The 24,794-nt window shown below is 40.0% G+C and overlaps 2 protein-coding genes across 10 annotated transcripts in view; one reads left to right on the plus strand and one right to left on the minus strand.

Moving 5' to 3' along the window:
- Window positions 1-1,820, plus strand: part of CRBN (cereblon) — a 33,697-nt gene extending 31,877 nt beyond the window's left edge. For all 7 annotated transcript variants that reach the window (XM_072720376.1, XM_025984573.2, XM_025984590.2 and 4 more), the window contains one exon: window positions 703-1,820. In XM_072720376.1, the coding sequence (XP_072576477.1) occupies window positions 703-883 (181 nt within the window). In that variant the 3' untranslated portion in view covers window positions 884-1,820. The remainder of the gene's footprint in view (window positions 1-702) is intronic.
- A 67-nt stretch (window positions 1,821-1,887) lies between these two features.
- TRNT1 (tRNA nucleotidyl transferase 1) lies at window positions 1,888-22,976 on the minus strand. Of its 3 annotated transcripts, none has more exons than XM_025984620.2 (8): window positions 22,457-22,976; window positions 21,326-21,498; window positions 14,487-14,680; window positions 11,345-11,483; window positions 6,621-6,747; window positions 4,870-5,063; window positions 3,791-4,044; window positions 1,888-3,633 (listed from the first exon to the last, which is right to left on the minus strand). In XM_025984620.2, exons 2-8 carry the CDS (start codon window positions 21,471-21,473, stop codon window positions 3,379-3,381), a joined length of 1,311 nt encoding a protein of 436 aa, XP_025840405.1. In that variant the 5' UTR covers window positions 21,474-21,498; window positions 22,457-22,976; the 3' UTR covers window positions 1,888-3,378. The 3 variants fall into 3 exon arrangements, with proteins under 3 accessions (XP_025840405.1, XP_025840421.1, XP_025840414.1); XM_025984636.2 differs by lacking the exon at window positions 22,457-22,976 and adding an exon at window positions 22,054-22,397; XM_025984629.2 differs by lacking the exon at window positions 22,457-22,976 and adding an exon at window positions 22,015-22,318.
- Window positions 22,977-24,794: the final 1,818 nt, after the last annotated feature.

Genomic DNA, 24,794 nt, shown 5'->3' on the forward strand with positions numbered 1-24,794 from the left:
CATTTTGGGGGCGCCTAAGTGGCAGTTGGTTATAAGCATCTGACTTTTCAGGTCCTGATCTCAAGGTAGCTGAGATCAACTCCTGCCTCGGGCTCTGCACTCCCTGTGGAGTCTACTTAAGACTCTCTCTAAAGTAAATTAATTAAAGATAATAACTGCCATTTTGGATCTAAGACCATATTACTTGGATTGTCCAATCTTATTTAACATCCTTGTTAAGGACTAAAACTAGGATTAACTTGCTAATAGACATGTGGGATGTACCTAGGGAAGTTAAGAAATGGTTTCAGTCATACGGTTTGGTTTCTAGTTATAGTTTTCTAGTTATAGTTTGATTTTCTGGGTGAAGTATCTGAGAAAATCATTCTTACTTCAGAGAAGGTCTTAGATTTTAGGTGAGAAGCACATGTATCGCTTCATTCCCACCTCTCAATTTAAGTCACAAGAGTATCTCTGGACTTGGATAGTGTTTTATAACACGACTGCAATACAAAACCACCAAGGAAAGGCCCCTGCTAATTAATCCATATTAAGTTTTTTCTCCAATGCCAAGAAAAAAATAAACACAGTTTAAGAGCACAGTCAAGTTTGTTTCAGGAAACCATGTAGAATTTGGCTCTGTCTTGAAACAGCTTTATACAGTAACAGGCTTGGGGTACAGAAATGTGTTTCCTTAGCTGATGCCTTTCTTTAATTTTGTAGGTATGCTTGGACTATCGCCCAGTGTAAGATCTGTGCAAGCCATATTGGATGGAAATTTACAGCCACCAAAAAAGACATGTCACCTCAAAAATTTTGGGGTTTGACTCGATCTGCTCTGTTGCCCACAATCCCAGACACTGAAGATGAGATAAGCCCTGACAAAGTAATACTTTGCTTATAAACAAATATGATAGAGATAAAGTTATTTATCAAGTTGGTCTTGTAAAATCAGATCTGCTTCGGAAATTATTGCTTTTGATGCATACCTAAGTAAAAAGCAACATTACATGGCAGGTTACAGTTTCTTAGTCAAATGGAATTTGAAGATTTAAACTAAAATATACTATTGAAAAGGATGAAAAGCAGTCTAGAAAATTGGGTTTTTAGGAATATCTACCCTTAGCACCTTGGTACCATTATACTCTGGCTTGCTAGAATGACACTGGTAGGGCAGGAAGACCTCTCTGAGATGGAGGAGATAGTTTCCTGCACAAAACATATTTGTAATTCCTCTAATGCAAGATTAATCATTTGCTCCTGATACATGGAACCAACCTCTAAAGGGCACAAGTTCCCAAAGCTAGGATGCCAAGTACATGTTCCTCTTGAAAGAGGCAAAGAAAGGGTTTAATTTTCTGGAGTTTCTCTCATACTGATTTGTAAATTTTCAAAATATTAAAGAGTTAAATTATGCAGTTTGAGCCCCAAAATAGTGTTTATTTCCTTATGCATTTGTTAGTGAAAAACAGTAACTTATGTATTTGCTCAGTGTTTGTTTGAACACCTTGGTTATTCTGTTCCAAATTTCAATTTTAACCTAAACTACAATGGAGCAGAGATACTAAAACATACCCCCTTCAATCAATCAGGCTACAAGTGACTATTTTGTAAGCACCTTTGTTCCATGTAAAATTAAAAATCTGTAAGTAAAGCTTAAGAGCAAACAATATTACACATCTTCTTTATTTAAATAATGTAAAATATTTACTCACAAGCCGATAATTTAAGCATTAAGATGAAGTTCTAGGTAGACGATTTGCCACCTACCTCTTTCTTATATGTCCAAGTGTTGATTGGATCCTTTCACATTTGTGAAATAAACTTAGGTTTTGATATTCCTTCACTGTTTTACATAATTGGGAAAAGTTCAACTAATGGGGAAAAAAATGTATGAGGCCAAAAACAGACTGTTAAATCTCTTATGTTTTATTTTCTTTTAGCAAATGTGCAATGGTTGTGATTGCCTAGGCTAAAACAATCCAAATGAAGTTCTCCATTGCATATTTTTGTACAGAAAGGAGTAGGTGAAAAGCAACTCAAGAATGCTGCTGTCTGTTCTTTAGCACATGCCTCTGCCTTCTTTGACCTGCATTACTAATGAGAACCTGGGGCTTATAGGGCTATCCGAGTTGTCCACACATAAGTCTTACACTAAACAGATCCTAGGCAGTTCTTTCCGGTGGCACAGTACATCTCTCTACAGTCAGAGAAGGCACACTGCTTTTACTTTTGCCACCTGAAGGGTGTAATCTGAGAGTATTCTATTTTGTTTACTGACACTTGCAAATAAAATTTTCTGCTATGGAAAAAAAATGCATATAACACTATTTTAAAATGGTTTTATACATAACAAGATCTCTAAAATAGCTATAGCTCTGTATGAAATTTTTTAGCATAGTAAAGATTCTATGAATTTAAGAGGACTTAAATTACTGACCCGTCCCCACAAGGGACAAAGATGCTGTGACTGGCTACACAAAAAGGAAAATCAGTTTTAAAATGTCAGAATGTAACAGGTGAAACAATACTTTACACCCATTTATCTACCAAAAGCATTTAGGGCTCAAGCCTTTAAAGAGCATTCATATACACCTGGCGATGGGTATTTTAATATAGGCCTTTTTAATTCATGAAAAAAATTAACAATGACTAAAGGTATGGGAGTATTACTAAGGACATGGGATTATTGTTGCCATATATAAAACCTGAAGTATACTGTCACATACCACATAAACACACTTGTCTTCCAATTCCAAAGGGAATATTTATTAAAATAAAAGGCTCAGGAGTTAACTCTTAAGCCAGTCTTCCTAAGGCTTAGCATGCAAAGTTAAAGAAATCATTATGTCAAAGGAAAGTATCAACTACATACTAAAACTCAGAGCTTGCTAAAGCCAGTTGCGGGTGTATGAATGCCAGCTACCTGGGACATACCTGGTCTTCATAATTTTATACAGGATATTCTGTCAACTAATTTCAACACAAGTTTACTCTAGAATTCAAGTAAGAACTGACAATGATAAAATAATACAGTTAAGAAACACTTTTTTTCTTCAAGATAGGAACGAACCACTTTTAAGATCAGTCAGTAATGCACATACTGGGGGAAAAAAAACATTTAAAAGTCTAGACAGATGAAGACAGGGGAAGCCAACTATACTATCTGCAGCAGGAACTATTCCAAAAGAACCACAAGGTTCAAGGATGTAAATGAGATTAAGAGGAGGTAGACTTGAGTTTACTGCCTGAAGTATAATTGTGTTTCACAACCGAAGACCACTGTTGATCTAAGGAGGTGCACTAAGCTGGCTTTCATTCTGCTCTACATTCAAGTCTCTTAAATCTCATTGAGAGAGAGAGAGAAGAAAACCTAGCCTTATCCCAAATTTTCTGCCATTAATTTTCACTCTTCTTGATGTAACTGAGGAGTTCATCTTTCTCCATTTGGTAGCCGCTTTTTTTCCACTGTTCTCGCAACTGCTGTAACAGAGCCCCAATTTCTTTTCCTGAAGAAATGCCCACTTTTCTGATGTCATGGCCACTTACAGGAAATGGAGGAATGCACCACTGCTGCATTTGTTCTAGAAGACCATGTTCTCCTTGGTACTTCAGGAGTTCACACACACGAGTCGTTGCATCAGATTCCCTAGACTAAGGGCCAAAATCAAACATTTAGTTCATCACACATTAGAATGCTTGCTAATAATCCTATCCTAAAAGGTAAATAAATAACCAATGTGAAATTTCTAACTTAAAATACTCAGAACACTCTGTGGGACTTAGATCTGACCAACCTGTATATACTTACATCTATAATGAAATCTTGATAGGGTTTCAGTGGCTCTGAACTATCTGTTGCTTTAACTAAATCTTTCCTGTTTTTAACAATGAATATACCAAGGTTCTTCTCTTCTTTTGAAATCTTCAACCTCAAATCCAATTTTGTGACGTCATCCTGTACTTTGAATAATGAGGCCAAGAGAGTCATTGGCTTTGGTGAAAAACCATCAACGTTTTTACTAACTTTGTTAAATTCTTCTAAACTTGAATTAGTAGGTAAGCCTGTAGGGACAAAAACATTTCTCACCAATTTTTATTTTTTACAGTAGATAAATTTAGTAAAACACACTCATACCCTCAACCAACCCTGGTTGTAGTATACAAAATGCCCCATCACTAGAACTGCCTGGTTCAACCTAATGCTCCATCTTATAGGTTAACTACTGATAACACTGTTGCTATTCCCTCCCATAACCCCCGCCCCCAAAACCTAGGGGAGTCCTAAAACATGAGTTTCCCTTAGGGAGAGACCAGAAGGTCCAGAGGCAGTGGTGGTCAGATTCACAAGGGATACTTAATTATGACTTCCACTGACCTATTGTCATAGAATATCCGCCCCTACGCCCCCACCACCATTCAAAAACTCTCCTTGACATATCCCCAAGTTTCCTGAAGTGTGCTCCAGCATATACCACCATTCTTCCGAATATTGTAACATCTATTGAGTAATTTCTATGTATGTTACCCTTTAAGCACTTTACATGTGTTAACTCACTGAAATTTTCAGCCCTTCCATTAGACAGATGCTGTTATCTTCACACCCCTTTTTTAGATTCAGCAACTAATGATTAACTAACCCAAATCACAAAGGTGATATGTGGAAAAGCATCATTCAAACCCAAGTCTGACCCAAAGGCCACTGTGTCCCTAACCCTGACTTCACAGTTTATCTTTATTTTAAAATACTCCATTTCTCCTTTTGCAATTAGTCAAATATTTTTCCCTATGAAATTTTAAACCAGATGTTTCATTGTGAAAAACTCAAATATTAAAAAAAAAAAAAAAAAAAGAAAAGAAAAACTCAAATATTTTCTAACTTGCTCTCACCTATGTAAGGAGCCACATCAAGATCATAAATGAGGTGAATCAAATGATTTACATGGTTACCAACAAGAATTTTTTTCAGTTCCACCCAAATCCTCTCTCCTGATATTCCAGCCAAGCCTTTTGCGTTTTCTGCAATTGCTTCCAAAGTCTCAGGATCATGGTCACCAGGTTTGTCTACAATTTTCCCATAAAACCTACAAAACAAAATTCTCAGAGCATGTTACCTCTATGTTGGCATATCACTAGAAAAATCTTGCTTTTCATTTTACTGGTACTTTTCCATACATCTAATATGAAACAACGTAGATTTAGGTTTAAGAGGGACCTTAGAGGGACACGTGGGTGGCTTAGCAGTTAAGCATCTGCCTTTGGCTCAGGGCATAATCCCAGAATCCTGAGACTGAGTCCCACATCAGGCTCCCTGCAGGGAGCTTGCTTCTCCCTCTGCCTATGTCTCTGCCTCTCTCATGAATAAATAAATACATACACATACAAAAATAAATAAATACCAAAAAGGGGGGGGAGGGGGACTTAGAAATCATCTGGTCAATTCCTTACCTTCTTTTTGTTCCCAGATGACAAAACCTGAAGTCAATAAAATATAAATCAACTTCTTAAATTAACAAGAACTAGAATTCTCTGCTCTCTTTCCAAATCAGTAACTGAGACACTGAATCTATACTGGATGAATAACACAGAACATTCTTGTAAAGAATGCCATCAAAAGAACAGTATACAAAGCTTGCCTGTCTGTACCCACTTTTTTTTTTTATTTAAAGATTTTATTTATTCATGAGAGAGATTGAGAGGCAGAGACACAGGCAGAGGGAGAAGCAGGCTCCATGCAGGGAGCCCGACGTGGGAATGGATCCCGAGACTCCAGGATCAGGCCCTGGGCCGAAGGCAGTGGCGCTAAACCGCCGAGCCACCCGGGCTGCCCACCACCAATATTTTTAATGAAAAGTTTCAAATAGGACTCGTCTAGTTGCAGACAGTGGAATATATTTCTAGCAATCTCAGAATTGGAAGCCTTAAAGCACCCCCATACTAACAAATCTTTAAAATTCAGTTAATAATGTAGATTAAATGACAGTAACTATAGATGTCAGTCTGTGTTCTATTTGCAAAGAGAGATTTCTGCAAATACTCAAATTTAAAGGAAGAGCATCTATTGACAGAATATCTGAATCACATTTAGAATATTTTAGAATATTCTAAATGTGATCCCCCAACCAGTAAAATATATTATTAGACATAAACTAGCCAGTTAGAATCGTTTTTAAAAAGGGTTATATAGCTCAAAGTTTAAAAACCACTGCTACCCACAAAACCAAATTCATTCCATCCTTACTTAGCAAGTTCATCTAAGTGTTTCCCATGATCGCCTAAAACTGTAAGCCACACAGGCAGAGACACTCATTCCTCCGTATTCAAAGCACCCAGCAAGTGGCTGGCCTGTGGCAAGCACTCACTTATCTATGTAATGAATGATCAGTGCAGGAAATAAGAAAAATGGACCTTTAAAAAATGATTTAAAGCTGAGTTATATAAAAGACCATCACAGAATGGAGTAAATATGTATGTTTTGGGGAAAAAAATATATCTCACAGTTAAGTCACATTTTACTGAGTCTATCGGAGACAGATATCTGGGATGTCACTATGTTGTACACTGACCTGTGCATTTTACATCTCACACAGAGCTCTGGGATATATTAAAATCTATATCATTATTTTTAAAAAAATTCTTACCGGAAATATCTTAAAATTCGAAGATAATCTTCTTGTATCCTTTGTTTAGCATTTCCAACAAACCTAACTTTCTTATTTTTTAAATCTTCATAACCATTGAAGTAATCAAATAAGGTACCATCAAAACCTGTTCATTAAAAAACAGGAGGGGGAGAGATAGCTGTTAGCAAATAAGAACTGGGAAACAAATTTTGCTAAGAACTATTACAAACTAAGTGAAGGAGTTATGAAGTTAAAACGTAGACAGGGACAGCATTCACACATACACCCACTATCAAACAGAAGACCTAATGGAATAAAAGGGTGAATTTACAACAGCAACTAAAAAGATAATGCCCAAAAATGAACTAAACAAGAAATATGTCTCAAGTATGAATTGGGGTGGAGATAAAATACCAAACAAGCTGATTTTCAAGTTAGTATGGAAAAACAAACAAGAATAGCCAAAATAATCTGGGGGAAAAAAATAAACAGCAAAAAGAATCTGGAGAAACTAAAAACAATAAACCATAGGAAAAAGTATTTCTGATCCTGGAATGGGGAAAAAATCTTTCAAAATTTAAATCCTTGAACATAAGGTTTGAACTCTGTGGGTCCACTTATGGGTGGATTTTTTTTCCTCAAAGATTTTATTTATTGGAAAGAGAGAGCAAGAAAGAGCACAGTGGGGAAGGGGTGGGGGGCAGGAAGGCATAGAGGGCGAGGGAGAAGCAGGCTCCCCACTGAGCAGGGAGCCCGAGTCAGGGCTCAATCCCAGAACCCTGGGATCATGACCTGACAGACATTTAACCAACTGAGCCATCAAGGCACCTCTCCTTTTATATAATACTATAGCTGTTTTTTCTCTTATACAAGATTTCCTTAACATTTTTTCTTTAGCTTGCTTTATTATAAGAACGCAGTGTATGATACACAGAACATACAAAGTTTGTGTTAATCAATAGTTTGTTATCAGTAAAGCTTCCTACCAATAGTAGGCTATTAGTAATTAAGTATGGGGGAGGTAGTCAAAAATTAATATGCAGATTTTAGACTATGTGGGGGTTTACCAAGAAAACAAAACTAACACACACACACACACACAGCAGAGAGCTGTCAAAGTAATTCAACTACCTAAAAATCAAATATGCCTGCATGACAAGAACCACCAGGGCAAACATAACTAACATACTGAGAAAAAAATACATATAAGTCAAAATAGACCCAAATACTTAATTTCCATAATATACAAAAATATCTTGTAACTAAAAATACCATATATAAGTAGAAGAATTAGCTAAAAATATACTAAGGAAATATAAAAAACCTTTAAGATTTTTCAGAGCATCTGGATGGCTCAGTTGGTTAAGCAGCCAACTCTTGATTTCAGCTCAGGTCATTATCTCAAGGTTGTGAAATCAAGCCCCGACTCAGGCTCTGCACTAAGCTCACAGTCTGCTTAAGATTCTCTCCCTCTCCCTCCCCCTTGCCCCTCTCCTGGCTTGCATGCTCTCTCTTGCTCTCTCTAAAACAAATAAATATTTAAAGAATTTAAAAGAAAATTTTTCATCCTTAGTCATAAAAAAATGCAAATTTATGAGATAGTGTTTTTCACATTTCTGTCAGATCCAAGTTTGATTACATTGTGAGCAAGGCTACGGTGAATCAGATTATGAGATCACTATGCAGCCTCTTAAGCTATATGAATTTGAGTCCTTAAAACTAATACCCATTCAAAAAAATGTAAACAAGAAACATTCCCACTATAGTATGTTTGTTCTCTCATATGTTAACAAAAAAAAAAAAATTTTAATATAAGGCACACCAAAGCTCATGTATTAGTAGAGCAATCAATTCATCTGTTATCTCAGAACCTTTTTGGTTTTAAAAACCAAAAATCTCATGTCCCAGGGAATAGCTCAATCCCAGACAAACAGACAGCTGGTCACCCTAGGGACTCAAAAAAACAGCACAAAGACACACCTTCTACCATCCAAATGGGAAGATGGGTGATTCTCAGAGACACTACCTTGAAGAAGAGAAGCACTGCCTCTACTTCTGAAAAGCAACTACTTCGCAATTTAGTTCTGTTTGAACTTTAATGCTCTTTAATTATCCCAAATGCACAAATATCAGTAAGCTCAAGCTTAACAATTCCCAAATTGCTTTGATTTATATGGCATTTTGACACGTATAGCAATTTTTAAAGGCTCTGAATTCAAAGAAATGAAAGTGGGAAAAAAGTAAACAGGCAAAAATATGATTACAAAGTAGCAAATCCATGTGGTATATCTGTCTCTTAATAAAGAGATTGGACTCTCCCTGCTGAGCATGGAAGTACTAAAGTCCTTTTCAGTAAAGGAAATATCAACATTTGGAGGAAAGGGAAAAACAAAAAAAAAGTAGGATATGACAAGAACAAAGTTTGAGAGAAGCAAAGTAATCAGAAATACCAGAACTATGAATGCTTCATCCAGTAAGGCCTATAAACAGCCTGGGTAGAAAAATGGGCTGAAAGTAAAAATTAGTGAGTAGTGAGAATAGTAATGAGTAGTGAGAATATCCTATCAGTGTGCACTTTGTTTTTTGCTCTGATTAGCACTTTCAAAATATGGTGCATAAAAATAAGAAATAAAGTTGAGCTGCTAAGAATAATGTAGTGGTTAAGAATGTGACCTCCAGAGCCAGGATGCTTAAGTTGGAATCCTAATTCTGCAATTACCAGCTGCACAACTTTAAGCAAATTACTGTGGGTTAAACAGAAGTATCTGCGTCATAGAGATGCCGGAAAAATTAAATTTCTGTGATGTGCTTACAACAGTGCCTGGCACATTATAAGGGCTCAGCAAATGTTAGAAAACAGTAGTATCAGTAAGAATAGCTTTTATTTCTATAAAATAGTATATTAAAAAGGAATATTAGCTTCTCTATTATAGGTAGGTATGCTCAGGAAAAGCCAGTTAAAAATTTTATACATTGCACTAGGCAGGGCAGTTTACCCTAAGTCACAATGAGCAAAGATAAACAGATAAGGGAGACAAAAATATGCCCCTAATGGGGCTTCTCTCTGGTCACAAATCAACTGGGCTTTGGAAACCTGGGCTCCAATCATGGTAGTCTAGGACTTAAGTAAGCCCTTTACCATCTCAGTCTACTTCCTCATCAAATGGATTTAATATTTAATACAGTTTTTAGGACAGTTAAATGCAATAAAGTATATCAAATAACCTAGAACCTAGTGGGTGCTTCAAAAACATCTTTAATGGAGCTGGCAAGAATCCCATGTTGGCACACAACCCCCTTCTCCAGCCCATAAAGCAAATCCTGTTACAGGTCCCCCCACTGTCTCCAAGTTCGCTTTAGGCCCTATCACCTTTACAAAAGACCTACTTTGGTACCTGTTTGCACTAAGTGAAACAAATCTCAAGGATTTTCATTCTGAGGGAACAGTACTTGCTTCCACACCTTATACCACTTCAACTTGAAAAAGGTTACAGAGGATACTTTTTGGGTAGCAAGGAATCTGTACTTTAATCCTTTCACTATTACTGCTGCCACAACTAGGTTATGAATAGTGGTTGCTTCAGCTCTCTTTTTCCAATCCAAAGTCTTAAACATATAAAGGACTTAACTACAATTTAAAGGACAAAAAAGAACACTCCAATGAAGCACTAAACTTAATTCATCTACTATGAGTCTCACTAGTTTCATTAACAAAAACATCAAGGTGAGATGATAAATAGGTTTTCTCTTGCATGTCAACTCTGATTACAGGTGATTCCTAAAATGCAATGCTATGAAAGAATTTGACCTTGTGTCTAGGCATAGCAACAGAAAAGGTGCTGAGGTTACTCATGAATGTATGCCATGGGCACCAGAAAAGAAAGCCTAGGGTAGGCATGCACAAAACACAATGCAGTGGAGAGTGACTTGGGGAATGTATGTGGGTGTGCTTTTCTTACCTGAAATGTTAACCATTTTAAAATGCAATTAATAAATGAGTACTGAATGTGTACATGTGCCAGGCAGGCACTGTTCTAAGGATGTAAAGGATGTAAAAGGATGTAAAGATGTAAAATTATTATCTCCTTTAATCACGACAACCTTGCAAAGGAGACTGATATTACCATCCTCATTTTACAGCTAGTGAATCATAGTCAGAATCTGAACCCAGGACTTTTGGCTCCAGAGATTTTTTTTTTTCTTTTTTAAAGATTTTATTTGAGAGAGCACATGAACACAAGAGCACAAATGGGGGAGAGGGGCAGAGAGAGAATTAGATTCCCCACTGAGCAGGGAGCAAGACACAGGGCTCAATCCCAGGACCCTGAGATCATGACCTGAGCAGAAGGCAGCTGCTTAACTAACTGAGCCACCCAGGTGCCCCTCAGGGTCATCTTTTAACCCACATGCTACGCTATCTCTCAGATGAAACTAATGCAACCTCTCAACTTAGAGAACATTCCCAGACTGCAGATTCACTTGAAAAGGCAGCTCTCAGGAGTGCTTGGGTGGCACAGCTGGGTAAGCATCCAACTCTTGGTTTCAGCTCAGGTCATGATCTCAGGGTTGTGGAATAGCACCCCGAGTCAGGTTCTGGGCTCAGTGCAGGGTCGGCTTGAGATTCTCTCTCCCTCTTGCCCTCACTTTGCTCTAATAAAGAAATCTTAAAAAAAAAAAAAAAAGAAAAAAGAAAAAGGCAGCTTTCAGAAAGACTGGAGTAAAACATTATCTCTAGATATTACCTAAAAACATAGAATTTATAGTGAGATCTCTGCGTTCAGCATCTTTTTGCCAATCAGTTGTGAATTCTACCTCAGCATGTCTTCCATCAGTGACAACATCAATCCGCAGTGTAGTAATTTCAAAATTTTCTTCATGAAGCTGTAATGAAATGGGTTTTTGATTAGTTTTTAGTATCACTGTATGAATTGAAAAAAATTAGTGAGTCCTGACACGTATCATCTTTCTTCTCAAAGTGACCTAGTGTACATGTATCTTGAAATGGAAAATTTACCACTATATTCAAGATAGAGCCAAAGAATATTTTATTTATTTATTTTTTTTTGCCAAAGAATATTTTAAAAAAATAATAAAACAATCTTCATTAAAAAGGATGAGTCTGACATAAAAAAAAAAAAGACAACTCTAACAAATATTGTGGCAGAGAACAGAGGAGGCCTTCAAAATGGTGGATTCCAGTTCTTCAGATCAGGCTACTCTGAAATATTTTTTTAATTCCAGTTTGCAAAGAGCTGAATATCAATTTATATTGATATTTATTGGTATTTATATATACCACTGAGAAAAGGACTAATAGAGGAAGAAATACAAACCATTATTAATACATTCTGCAACTCCTGTACTGGTAACCATCAATGAAGTTGAAACAAAGTACTATATATATTGTGGGAAGAGAGATTAGCCCCAACTAGGAAAAGCTGAGTAGCTTCAGGATAGATTACCTGTGAGCTGAGCCCTGAAAACTAAGTAGGATCTATACTTGGGACATGGGGGAAGAGCATTTCAATGAAGAGAAAAGATGACCAAAGGCGCAGAGAAAGAGGGATATATGCACAAGAAAATACTGCTAACAAATACCATGCTAGCATTTAGGAGAAGACAGTAAAGGGTTTTACATGCCAATAAGAAATTCGGAATCTCTTCATTAAGAATTGAAAGCTTCTAATCATCACTCTAAGTCTGTTCTAGAATTCCTCCCAATCTCATTTCTTTTCTTGAAACAAGTTAGTTCTCACTATAGAATTCTAGAACTCAAGAATTTGAGGCACAAGTTTTCTTGAAAGACAGTAAGAAAAGGGTGTGAAATATGGAAGACTGAAAATCACTGTAGGGAACAGATCCCTGGAATGTCTCCCTTACCCAGGCAAAGAACCAGAGATTAACTCACAAGAAAGGCTGACCTAAAAATAGTCACAGTTTGGGACACCAGATACAGATGATGATGAGAATGAAGCACCACAATTAAAACAAGGTTTAAGTGAAAAAAAAATCCATACCACCCTCATTCTCCTTCTCCACCTGGTTTTCAAAATGCTGATAACCAGCCTTATTCTAAGCTGAATGACACTAAAGGATTCCTCTGATTTCCCCTTTTCCACTGATATTGACACTGGTGATCCCACAAGTAACCAGCTGACAATTCCTACGAAGTGAAGTTCTCAAGTCACTTTACAAACACCAGAGGATCATCCACACTTAAGGAAAGAACCAAACCTACATTTAAGGAAAGCCAACGGAAAGACAGAAAAAGCTCAGAGGAGAGACATTGTCAAAAAACCTACAATCGGTATCTTAAAAGAAGTAAGACAGTTCATCTGAAACAAGAGGAAGTTTTCAAAAGAAATATTCTAAGAAACATCTCTTTAAAAAATCTAAAAATAGCAAAAGTTGCAAATGTAACAAAGACTGGATGATCAGGCTAAAGCAGTCCCATGGAAAGTAAAATAAAGGTATGAGAATATAAAATAGGAGAGAGGCGCCTGGATGGCTCAGTTGGTTAAGCGACTTTGGCTCAGGTTATGATCTCAGGGTCCTGGGATGCAGCCCCATGTAAAGCTCTGAGTACAGCGGGGAATCCGCTTCTCCCTCTCTCTCTGCTCCTTCTCCCTCTTGTGCTCACTCTTAAATGAATTTTTTTTTAATCTTAAATAAATATAAAATAGGAGACAAAAGATAAAACTAGATCAGTCTTCGTGGTCCAACATCCAATATCACAGTAGCTTCCAAAGGTGAAGACATTGAACAAAGGGGATGGAATTATGAGAGGAATACAAGAGGGCCCACTAAGTCTCCCTACACAATTAATGAAAAAACACATCCAAACCAAAGCACAGCATCTTGAAATTAAAAACACCAGATAAAAAGATCAGAAAAGCTTTGGGGGTGGGGGGGATGGGGAATGGTCTCCAACGAGAAATCTGAATGAGCTCAGACTTCCCAGTGGCAGCACTGGCAGGCAGCAAACAAAGGCTATTTCTGAGTGAAAATGATTGCCAGCCTGGAATTCTACAGCCAATCAAACTATCAGACCAGTGTGAAGGTAAAATAAAAATATGTGCAGACATGTAAGGCTTTTTCAGGTTTCAGACTATTAAAATAAGAGCCAAAAAAAAAAAACAAAAAAAAACAAAAAAACCAGTAACAAGAAAGACTATCACACAGGACTCAAGGACCAGGCAGTCTAATAAGGAAGAAGCAAAGAAATTCCCAGGATCTGGTGCAGAGAAATCTTAGGATGAGAAATGAGGAGCCAGCTCACAACGTACGGCTGTGAGAAGACAGCATGTACCAGGTGAGGTGGCTCAAAACAAGGGAACTGAAACTTGACAAGTTTAGTCTACTAAATGAGCTTATGGAGTACAGGAACAGATGACTGGCAAACAGAAAGCCAAATAAAGGAAAAATGCTGTCAACTGCGGGGGAAAAACCACAACCACCCAAGAAAGAGCTGCAGTTACACTATACTTCACAGTTCAGCTGTAAACCATACAGTCCTAAATGAAAACACTGACTGTGAATTCAACCAAACATGATGGTCATAGTCAGAGTGCGAAGATGAGGTAGGACAACAGGCTGCCCCTTTCCCCTGCAGGAAGTCAACAGAAACATCCCACAACTGGGAAACTGGAAACCAGAACACTGCAGCACAGAAAGGTCTTTTTTAGAAACGTGAGGCTAATAGGTAAGTACCATAAAAACTAATTGAAAGTGGCTGCAGCAAAGGAGGATGCACGGCTTAAGAGGGAGAGACTGACGTACTTTTATTAGTTTTTTGTCACCTGCTTCTTAAAACTAGAAAAAACACAGAACAATTTTAAAAATTACAAAAAAGGCAATGCAATTGCCGTCAAACCTTTCACTCACCCTGGCAGTAATTGTTCCATGCTTTTCTCCTTTGTTGTTTATCATACGAATACCAGCCGACTGAAACATGTCTTTCATTTGAGCAGGAGTAGCAGTCGTAGCAAAATCCACATCTTGAGGCTTTACTCCGTTTAATAAATCCCTCACTGCTCCCCCTGCTATTCTTAATTCATGATTTTCTTTGACAAACAATTCTGAAAGAAGAAAGAATATTTTTTACTTCAACTTATTTAACTACAAAAGTACATGGTTTTTCCAATCTATTAGGGACAGCAGAGATTACTGAACTGCACCTCTTCAAATAAAAATTACAAGGCCCGTAGAAACAAGATGACTTACTTGGAGTAGAATGCCTCTCACAACTGAGAGCAGGGAATCTGCAGATTTTTTTCTTGGTGGACTCGAAAGAGAATTCAGAATTCCATAATCCTCCAAGGTCACCAATATAAATTTGAATTATAACCGAAAAGTGAACAATTGTTTTTTCTCCAAGTTGTGTGCATACTTCAGAAATGTGAGGTGTTCTTAGACATATTTCTCTTTATGTACTGATAGGCTCTATGTTCATGCGTGAAACTATGAAACTTCAAACATTAGTCTATCACACCAGCTAGGATGTCACAGCTAAGAATCTGTCGAGAAATGACCTGCATACAATGCTGATTTCTGTTCCTGCCTAAGCTCTAGAAAAGCCACAGGAATGCTCAAACTACTCTGAGGGCCTCAGTACAGGAAACCCAGAGCTAACTCCTCTCTAGGTACAAGACAAAGTCCATTGTAATTACTCATGACCAAAGGACATCATATGGTACCCAGGGAGAATGACATCCAGGAACTGGCCTTATACGACCACCTAAGTCTTGGTATTGCCACAAGCTGGCCTGGCACCCACAATTAGACCCTGGTGTTCTCTTGTTGAACATAAACAATGTCAGAGAACATCCACATCAGCAAGTCCATTCAGTGACCTTGACGGATCAGTTAAGACAACTAGTAATCATGTCTGAACATAGAAGACATGAACACCGTCAAAGACACCAACTTATGGCAGTTAATACATGTGACTGCTCTTTATTTACCTACTAGTTAACAGAGCACAGAGCTGTGTTCTCATCTTCTAAGTAAGAATTAAGATGCCCATCACAGATTTATCCTTGCTTCCTGATACCACCTTAACCCACAGGTAAATTCCACTTCTTATTCCCTCCTCAAAACATGACACAAGCACAAATCCTACAAGAAGTCCTTTCTAAAAACCTTTTGCTGAGATACTCTACAGCTCTCCATGGTCCATGTTCTCCCTCACTGCAAGGAGTAACAACTTACCTGGTCTCTGGCTGGAGGGCAATGACCTGAACATTGAGCTAACTGCATCAGAGTTCTGGCATCCCTCATGACCAACCAGTATCTTAACCTCCACCCCTACCCTAAATCTGTGCTCATCCTCTTCCTCTACATATTCTTCCTTAACCCTCCAGCCCCACCCTCTGGAGACTACCTAAAATGATCTGCTATGAAGTAACAAATGTTCCCTCCACCTTCTGACCTTAAATTTTTAGATCTCCCAGACCACCCTAAGTTCTTTCCAAGAGTATGTGTTCATCTTCCCTTCACTCCACATTTCTAATCAAGTCCTACAGACTCTATGTCCTATTAAGGGTTCCTTCATATGGGGTTCAAGGTCCCTTAAAATAAAGTGTAAAAACCATGTATGGTAGTCAAAAAAAAAAAAAAAAAAAAAAAAAGAGTATACGTTAGTCCAGTTTTCATGAGATTTATAGAGGCCCTTGACCCAAAAAGTTACGGAATGTCAAACTATTTCTGGACTCTGTCCATTCTCCCTAATTCAGGACCTCTTCCTCTCCTTCCCTACCAAGAGTGCTACATCAGCCCCCTTAAGCCCAGCTTCCCCCATCTAAACAGGGGGTTCTAAATCACTCACTTGATTAGGCTATGCCATTATCCCTCTAACTACTCCCAGCACAATATCCACATTTCTGTGGTACATCATACAAGGGCCTCCTGACCCATTTCTGTCTCCTATCTCTGCATATGCTTTACATTCACCAAAATCTCCCTGTAGTTCCCTCTGTAACTTCACTTGCATGGGTCACTTCACCCAAAAATCTTTCCTGCTCACCTAGCTGAGCAGCTGGCCATGAAACATCTTGGTGCACAACCCACACCAAGACATTTTACATGTCAATCATGTCAGATGAAGTTTCAAGAAATACTGTTAACTTCATACCACACAACCTCATCTGTTCTATCCTCTTTTCCTCTGTTTTTTTTGTTTGTTTTGTTTTTTTTAACACTGGTCATGACCACTACATTCACTTTATGGTTCACTAATGGGTTACTACCCAAAATGGGAGAAACACTGATCTAGTTCATCCTTATTCATCTTTTGTAATTCAGTTTAGGAATCTCTCTTTGATGGTAGAGTTAAACGAATTTTTTCCAAGCTACTAGAGTAGCCTATTTTTTATCATACTAATTATATTAACATTACCTGTTCATTCTCAGAGTAGAATGCCTATCCTACTCATTTCTTACACCAACTTGACTCACAAGAGAACCTGTGATGTCCCAGCTTCAAAAAAATTTAAAAAATAAACCAGAGTGACCTCACTGGAAAGTATTTTTTAAAGATTTTCTTCGAATTAATACAGTTAGAATCTATTCTGAAATGCAAAAAATGAGTAAGTTTTACTTTCACTTGAACCTACTTTAACAGGATGAAGAAGGTCAAGACTGAACACAAGATAGCCTCTGTTTTAAGATTCTCACACTGGCTCGACTAAGATAAATTTTTAAGTTCAAAGTCACCTAATAAATTAACTGTATTACAGAAAGAGGTCCAGAATTCAAAGTAATCTATTCCATCATTTTGATTAGCCATATGGAAATGGATAACTATTTCCAAAAAACGCAGAATTCTAACATAATACAAGTGGCATATAAAGGCATATGTATGTGCCTGCATGGAACAGTCATAATAACTAAGAGTAGGGATTATCAAGCTTAGACACTCCTTTTTTCCTCCGTTATTGTATCTCTAATCTTACAGGGATCCACACTGCGACGAATTTTGTAAACTACATACTCAGAAAAATACGTAATGCAACTAAATTTAATTGTCAATTTAAGCCTAAGACTTAAGAAATGTATAATCTCATCATCCCAAACCTATTAATCTGCTTCAACTGCCACATCTGACAGTAAGCTATTTTTAATTATTGTTAGCAATCCAAAAGACCATGACATTATATGTCAGAAACTTTTATCATTGTCTACTTTTTAATTTTTTTTCAATCAAATTTTCATTAACTTGTTCCCTTTACAATTTTGAATTTTAAGTTTTGGAGGCTAAGGATACAGAAAGTGAGTGGAAGGACAGTGGCAAGACCATTTCATGTCATGACTATACTACCAAAAAATACACGATCTGTTCTTCAGTGTCCAGGTGTTCCTACTGTCCCAAATGTTATTAACTATGACGGCTTTATGACATCACATACCTAACCAGTGAAAATCTAACTACTGAGTGTTAATGCCCAGCATTTTGTATAGATTACAGCCAAGCGTCCAAAGATACCCTGACATGTTCATTAACCATGTAACTTAGGAAAAATGTCAATGTCTAGAACCTCAGTCTCATGTACAAAACAGGGGGAAAAGATCTCACATGACCCTAGCATGCCTCTACAATGTTGTCCTCAAGCAAAAGGAATAAATTACATGAGATAAACTGGCAGATTATGAAATCCTACACAGCGTATAATCTCTGGATTATGTCTAAAATCATCCACTATCCTAGCTTCCCAAAGTCTTGCATACTGAACTAATTTGCATGTGGCAAATCAGCTATTAGGACTTGAGAAGTGGTACAGTATTCAATTGTATAGTATCACCATACAGCAGCCATCATTTGTGTGTTTGTGCAATTTTCATGCAAAACATCGTATTTTCCCAGAACACTCAAGTCTTTAAAGTGGCAAAAATCAAATAAAACCAATTATTTGATTTTCTAACTGATGAGCTTTGCACTATAGGATTCCATTCTTGCCACTTCCACCATAACCTAAAAAAGTCAATTTCTGGGGTAGCCCAGGTGGCTCAGCGGTTTAGCGCCACCTTCAGCCCAGGGCCTGATCCTGGAGACCTGGGATCAAGTCCCCCATCAGGCTCCCTGCATGAAGCCTGCTTGTCCCTCTGCCTGTGTCTCTGCCTCTCTCTCTCTGTTTCTCTCATGAATAAATAAAATCTTAAAAAAAAAATTAAATTAAAAAGTAAATTTAAAAAGTCAACTTCAGAATATGTCCATGCCACCATTTGCCAGGCTTTCAAGGACAAGACCCTGGGGGTAAATATGACCTATATCTTCCCACCCTATTGAGTTTCTATTTCCTTAGGATTTCAGCTCTCAAGGTGAAGACAGTTCAACTCTTGAGGTAAGGGTTAGTAAGCCAAATGAAATTGTTAAAAGACACTGAAGAACCTATAGCAATCAATATCCAGACCCTGGTTTCCAAAAGAAAAATGCAGGACCCAAAACAGGCCACCAAGAGTTAATTACCTACATCCAAGCATTTGGCACCTTTAATCCAAGAAGCCTCTTGCAACTGAAGATGGGAAGATTAGGAGCTGGGAAAGGCATATAAAGAAAGAACAAGCTTGAATTCAACTCAGATTTGGAATTTCTAAACTTGTACCATTCAAACAGTAGGCTCATGTGGTTACTGAACTAGCACTTGAAATGTAGTGAGTCTGAATTAAGATGGTCAGGAGGTGCCAACCACCAGATTTCAAGGACTTACAAGTAAGGATGTGAAATACCTCGTTAATAATTTTTACACAAATTTTATATTAAAATGATGGTATCTTAAATACAGTGGATAAAATGAAATGCTATCCTAAAGTAATTATTGGGAAATCTGGGTGGCTCAGTGGTTAAGCATCTGCCTTCGGCTCAGGGAATGAGCCCAAGGTCCTGGGATCGAGTCCCACATCAGAAGCCTGCTTCTCCCTCTGCCTGTGTCTCTGCCTCTTTCTGTGTGTCTCTCATGAATAAATAAATAAAATCTTAAAAAAAAAAAAAAAGAACTCGGGGAGCAGCCCAGGTGGCTCAGCAGTTTAGCGCCTTCAGCCCAGAGTGTGATCCTGGAGTTCCGGGATCAAGACCCACGTTGGGCTCCCTGCCTGGAGCCTGCTTCTCCCTCTGCCTGTCTCTGCCTCTCTCTCTCTCTCTCTGTCTCTCACGAATAAATAAAATCTTTAAAAAAAAAGAAAGAAAAGAAAGAAAAGAAAAAAGAAAGAAAAGAAAAAAGAAAAAAGAAGAAAAGAAAGAAAAGAAGAAAAGAAAAGAAAAAAGAAAAGAAAGAAAAGAAAGAAAAGAAAGAAAAGAAAAGAAAAGAAAAGAAAAGAAAAGAAAGAAAAAAGGAGTACTCGGGATCCCTGGGTAGCTCAGTGGTTTAGTGCCGCCTTTAGCCCAAGGCCTGATCCTGGAGACCTGGGATCGAGTCCCCCATCAGGCCCCCTGCATGGAGCCTGCTTCTCCCTCTGCCTGTGTCTCTGCCTCTCTGTGTCTGTCATTAATAAATAAAATATTAATAAATCAATAAATTTTAATTTCACCCATTTCTTTTTACCTTTAATGTGGTTACTAGGAAAATATACATTGTACATGTGACTGATATTTCTAGTGGACTGGAGTTTCTAGCATTTTTCACTCTAATTATAACTCAGAGTGAAGTATTGGCTTCAGGCCCTCCACGTCAAGAACACATGAAGAATCTATATGAATCAACAAGTTCTGGACCACTGACCTCTGACATGTATCTAAAAAATCATCTGATTTCAAGAATAGAAAAGTAGCTCTGGGAATAAACTAATACAAATAGTCATTTTAATGCCATGGTTCCTCCATCTTTTGCACAACAGAATTAATGGACTAGAGTTCTTATAAAAATTTATAGATGCCCATCCTCCCCAGAGATTCCAGTTCGGTGAAGGTCAGGGTGGGACCCCAGCATTTGTATGGTTTAAAAGCTCCCCCGGTGAATCTAATGGACAGCCAGGGTTGCATAACACCGTATAGGTCACCTTTCTACAAACACATGCCTTTATGTATTTCTGGAGGGTCACTAAAATACCACAGGCTTTGTAATGCAGCTACATGGCTGCTTTAGCAACAGCACAGCTGGTAACTAAGGACAAATGTAAGGAATGATAGAACTGTGGCAAGCAACATGAAGCTGCAGTCATCAAGGACTTAGCTGAAGTCATTTCCTGTGCTCCTTACAGGTAAGTTTTACATGTGCACGGAAGGGACTCCTATCTCCTTTTGCCTTCAGTTGGCTCAGAAAGCACTTACATCTAGGGAGAAAAATATAGCATAGTGGTTACAAACTAAGTACTAAAAGCAGATTGCACAAGTCCAAAATTTAGCTCTCTAGTTACTATGAAAATGTTGGCATTCTTAAGCCTCGTTCCTTGACCATGAGAAAGTATATCCACTTGTTACGTTTGTAGGCCCAATCCTGGAATAGATCTATAAGGTAGTTAGCAAAGCATACAGAAAAACCATGCCTTTTAATTGAAGTCACTGCCTGACTCTTATGTTTGGCTATGTTTTGGATAACCCATAGTAAACCTTTTCTTTCTGGTTAGCTCAACAGCGAGAACAAAAAACAGAACAACAACCAAAACACACACACACACACACACACACACCAGAAAACCAAATCAAACCCTGAATGTTGGCTAAGAAACATTTCTTAGCCTCCATTTCTCCACTTACAAGGGCTTTCAAAGCAAGAAGCATCCTAACCTCTCACCTGTCAGGCTCTTCAATCCTTCTGTGAACAGTGACTGGAATTCTGGGGACTGCAACTTCATCGTAAATAGATACTGCTTGAAAAGGCACAGCTTCCTCCGACTAGAGCTCAGGAAGGGCCCGCGCCAGGGATTCAGGCACCTCAGCATCTGGGGGCAGGTGCCAACCACACATCTGCAAGACAAACACGCGCGTACGACAATGAAATTTGACAGTGAAGGAAAATAAAGGGCTATATACTGCAATTGTATTTAACGTCTGGGACACATTCATCCCCTGTTCAGATATTTAAAAAAAAAACAAAACTGCAATTAGTGACCATGTGGGGGACAGTCCCGCCTGCCTAGATGTATGCTTCTGGCTAGGCAGCTCTGTACTCCTGAGCCACTGCCCCAACGCTCTCTGGAGACGCGGGTTTCAGTTAAAGCTGCCAAGAACAGCGGCTGCGGGAAAGGGAACGCCAACACTCCACGACGACCTGGCCCCCTCCGGACCACGGCGCTTCCCCACCTGCACCTGAGACTCGGGGCCCAGGGGCAGTTCCTAGGCCCAGACCCGGCTTTCCCCACTCAGAATCCCTTCCCGTCGGGCCGGCTCCTGAACCCCACCCACCACCCTGCTCCCCCCGTCAAGCGGGCTCCCCCGGAGGGGCCAGCAGGGCTCCAAGGGACCCCGACGGAAACCACTAACTAGGAGACCGTTCCTTTCCTCGGGAAGCGGGCTCCCCACCAGGGGGCGAAGCGAGTTCTCCTCTCGCAGACCACGTGGGGAGGAAACGCGGGCTCCTTCCAACTCCGCCTCAATCACCAGAACGCGCCGCGGACCCGGGCTGGGAAGCGGCGCGTCCAGCCCCCGTGGCCACGTGCCCGATCGCCAACGCCTAGTGAGACCCTCGGGGGCCCGGCCGCGACGAAGGGAAAGTGCCCGGGGAAGCCCGACGATTCGGCCTGCGGTCGCCGGAACGTGGCGGCGACGCGACGAGGTCCGAGCCGCCGGGCGGAGAAAGCCTCCCACGGCCACAGGCTCGCACACCGCCCCGCGCGACCCACGGCGGGGGAAGGCCGGCCGCCCCCGCCGCCCCGCCGCCCCCGCCGCCCCTCCGCGCGTCCCCCCCGCGCGCGCGCCCGCTCACCAGCGCCGCCGTCGCCGCCGTCGCCAGGCGCACTTCCGGGCGGCGGACGCCGTGACGTCAGCACCGCGCGCCTGTGGGCGGCGGGTGGGCAAAGCGCCTCGGGGCGTGGGCGGGACCAAGCGGGCTCCCTCGGCTCCTCCCTCCTCCCTGACACTCGGCCGGGCCGGAGAGGGGACGCCCCTGGGGAGCTGGAGGGCCCGGGGCCTTTTAATTCTTTTATTTATTTTTAAGATGTTATTTATTTATCCACGAGACACAGAGAGAGAGAGAGAGAGGCAGAGACACAGGCCGAGGGAGAAGCAGGCTCCGTGCAGGGAGCCCGATGCGGGACTCGATCCGGGAGCCCGGGGTCACGCCCTGGGCCGAAGGCGGCGCTGAACCGCTGCGCCACCCGGGGATCCCCCTTTAGTTCTCTTGATCACACCTGCCCGGAGGTGGCCAGGGCCCGTCTGCGCCGCCAGGCTGGCGGCCCCGGACGAGTGCCCGTAACACCTGTTTGAGAGGTTGCCGCCGCACGGTCGGGTACTGGCCGGCGAGCCTGCCCGGAGGCCCCGCGCCCGGCGCGCCGACGGCCTCACACGCACGCGCTGTCCGTTTCAGCCCTCTGGCTCCTCGACGTCGTGGGACGCGCTTTGTCTTCCCGCCTGGGGTTTGAAGTCAGGGCTACCGCAGCCGCCAAGCGAAGAACTTGGGTTGGATTCCGTTCCAAGGCTGAAAACAGTAAAAAAAAAAAAAAGTGGCAGAGGAGTAGGAGTAAAGCCCTAAACCCTTCAAAAGGGACATTTCCAAGAAATCTGCCAATTATCTTATATTAAAAAAAAATAATAATCATCAGGGCAGCCCCGGTGGCTCAGCGGTTTGGCGCCGCCTGCAGCCCGGGGCGTGATCCTGGAGTCCCGGGATCGAGTCCCACGTCGGGCTCCCTGCATGGAGCCTGCTTCTCCCTCTGCCTGTGTCTCTGTCCCCATCTCTCTCTGTGTCTATGAATAAATAAATAAAATCTTTAAAAAAAAAAATCTGGGTGCCTGGGTGGCTTAATCCGCTGTTTGCCTGCCTTTGGCTTAGGTGGTGCTCCCGGGCCTGGGATGGGCCCCCATGGGGCTCCCTGCTCAGCGAGGAGTCTGCTGGTCCCTCTGTGGCCCCCCCTCCCCCGTGTACACTCTCTCACGGCCTCTAAAATAAAATCTTTAAAAAATAAATAAAATCTGCATCATGGTTTCGTAAAGGTAGTCTTTTTAATAACACTTTGATGTCCCTAAAATTGTCCTAGAAAAATGTATGTGCCGTAGAATTTCTGTGGTTTCCAATGATCAGACCTCCTATCTTCAGGGGTGTTAGGTATCCCATTTTGAGAAGCACAGGACTAGGTTTCCTAGTTGCCAGAGGCAAAGCACTGATTTATGCTCTTCCACATGGCAAGGAATACATCCGTATATCCTTACGAGGCTGCAAGAAAAAAATACAGACTTCACTGCGAAAGAGCATAGCACTATAGACATATAGACATTAACACGATAAAAGACAACGTTATGGGCAATTTTATGCCAACGAATTTGACACCGAGGATGAGATGGACAAATTCTTTGAAATATACATCAAAACTAAAACAGGATGAAACTTTACTAATAAAGAAATGGGAGTTTGTTCAACAAACTTTCCACAAAGATAATTCCAGGCCCAGATGGTTTTAGTGGTCGAATTTATCAACCGCTTAAGGAAGAAATAACACCAATCTTGCACAATTTTTGTTCAGAAAATAGAAACATTTACCCTCTTATTTGGGACCAGCATGACACTGATAACAAACCTGAAATAGATACTACCAAAAAAGAATTTATACATTATCCACATGAACCTAGAAACACATATGTTTAATGAAACATCATTGAAACCAAATCCAGTAAATTAGATTTTGATCAAGTTTGGTTTATTCTAGGAATGCTATATAGATTTACATTTGAAAAGCAATTACTGTTATCCACCATATTAAAAAACGAAAAAAACTTTTGTGATGATAATCCCAATAGATGCAGAAAAAGCACTTAAATTCCACATGTATTAATGACAAGAACTCTCAGAAAATTAAGACTAGGAGACTTCCTTAATCTAGTAAAGGGCATCTATGAAAAATGTACAGCTACTATCATACTTAATGATAAAATATTGGCTACTTTTCCTCTAATATCAGAAACAAAGATGCCCAGTCTCATGACTTATTTTCAATATTTTACTGTAGTTCATAGCCATTAACATGAGAAAAAGAAATAAAAGATGTAATAATCAGGAAAGACATAACAGTCTTTTGAGGTGACACAATAGTTTGCATAGGAATCCACAA

The sequence above is a fragment of the Vulpes vulpes genome, chromosome 9 (assembly GCF_048418805.1).
Source record: "Vulpes vulpes isolate BD-2025 chromosome 9, VulVul3, whole genome shotgun sequence".
Lineage (NCBI taxonomy): Eukaryota > Metazoa > Chordata > Mammalia > Carnivora > Canidae > Vulpes > Vulpes vulpes.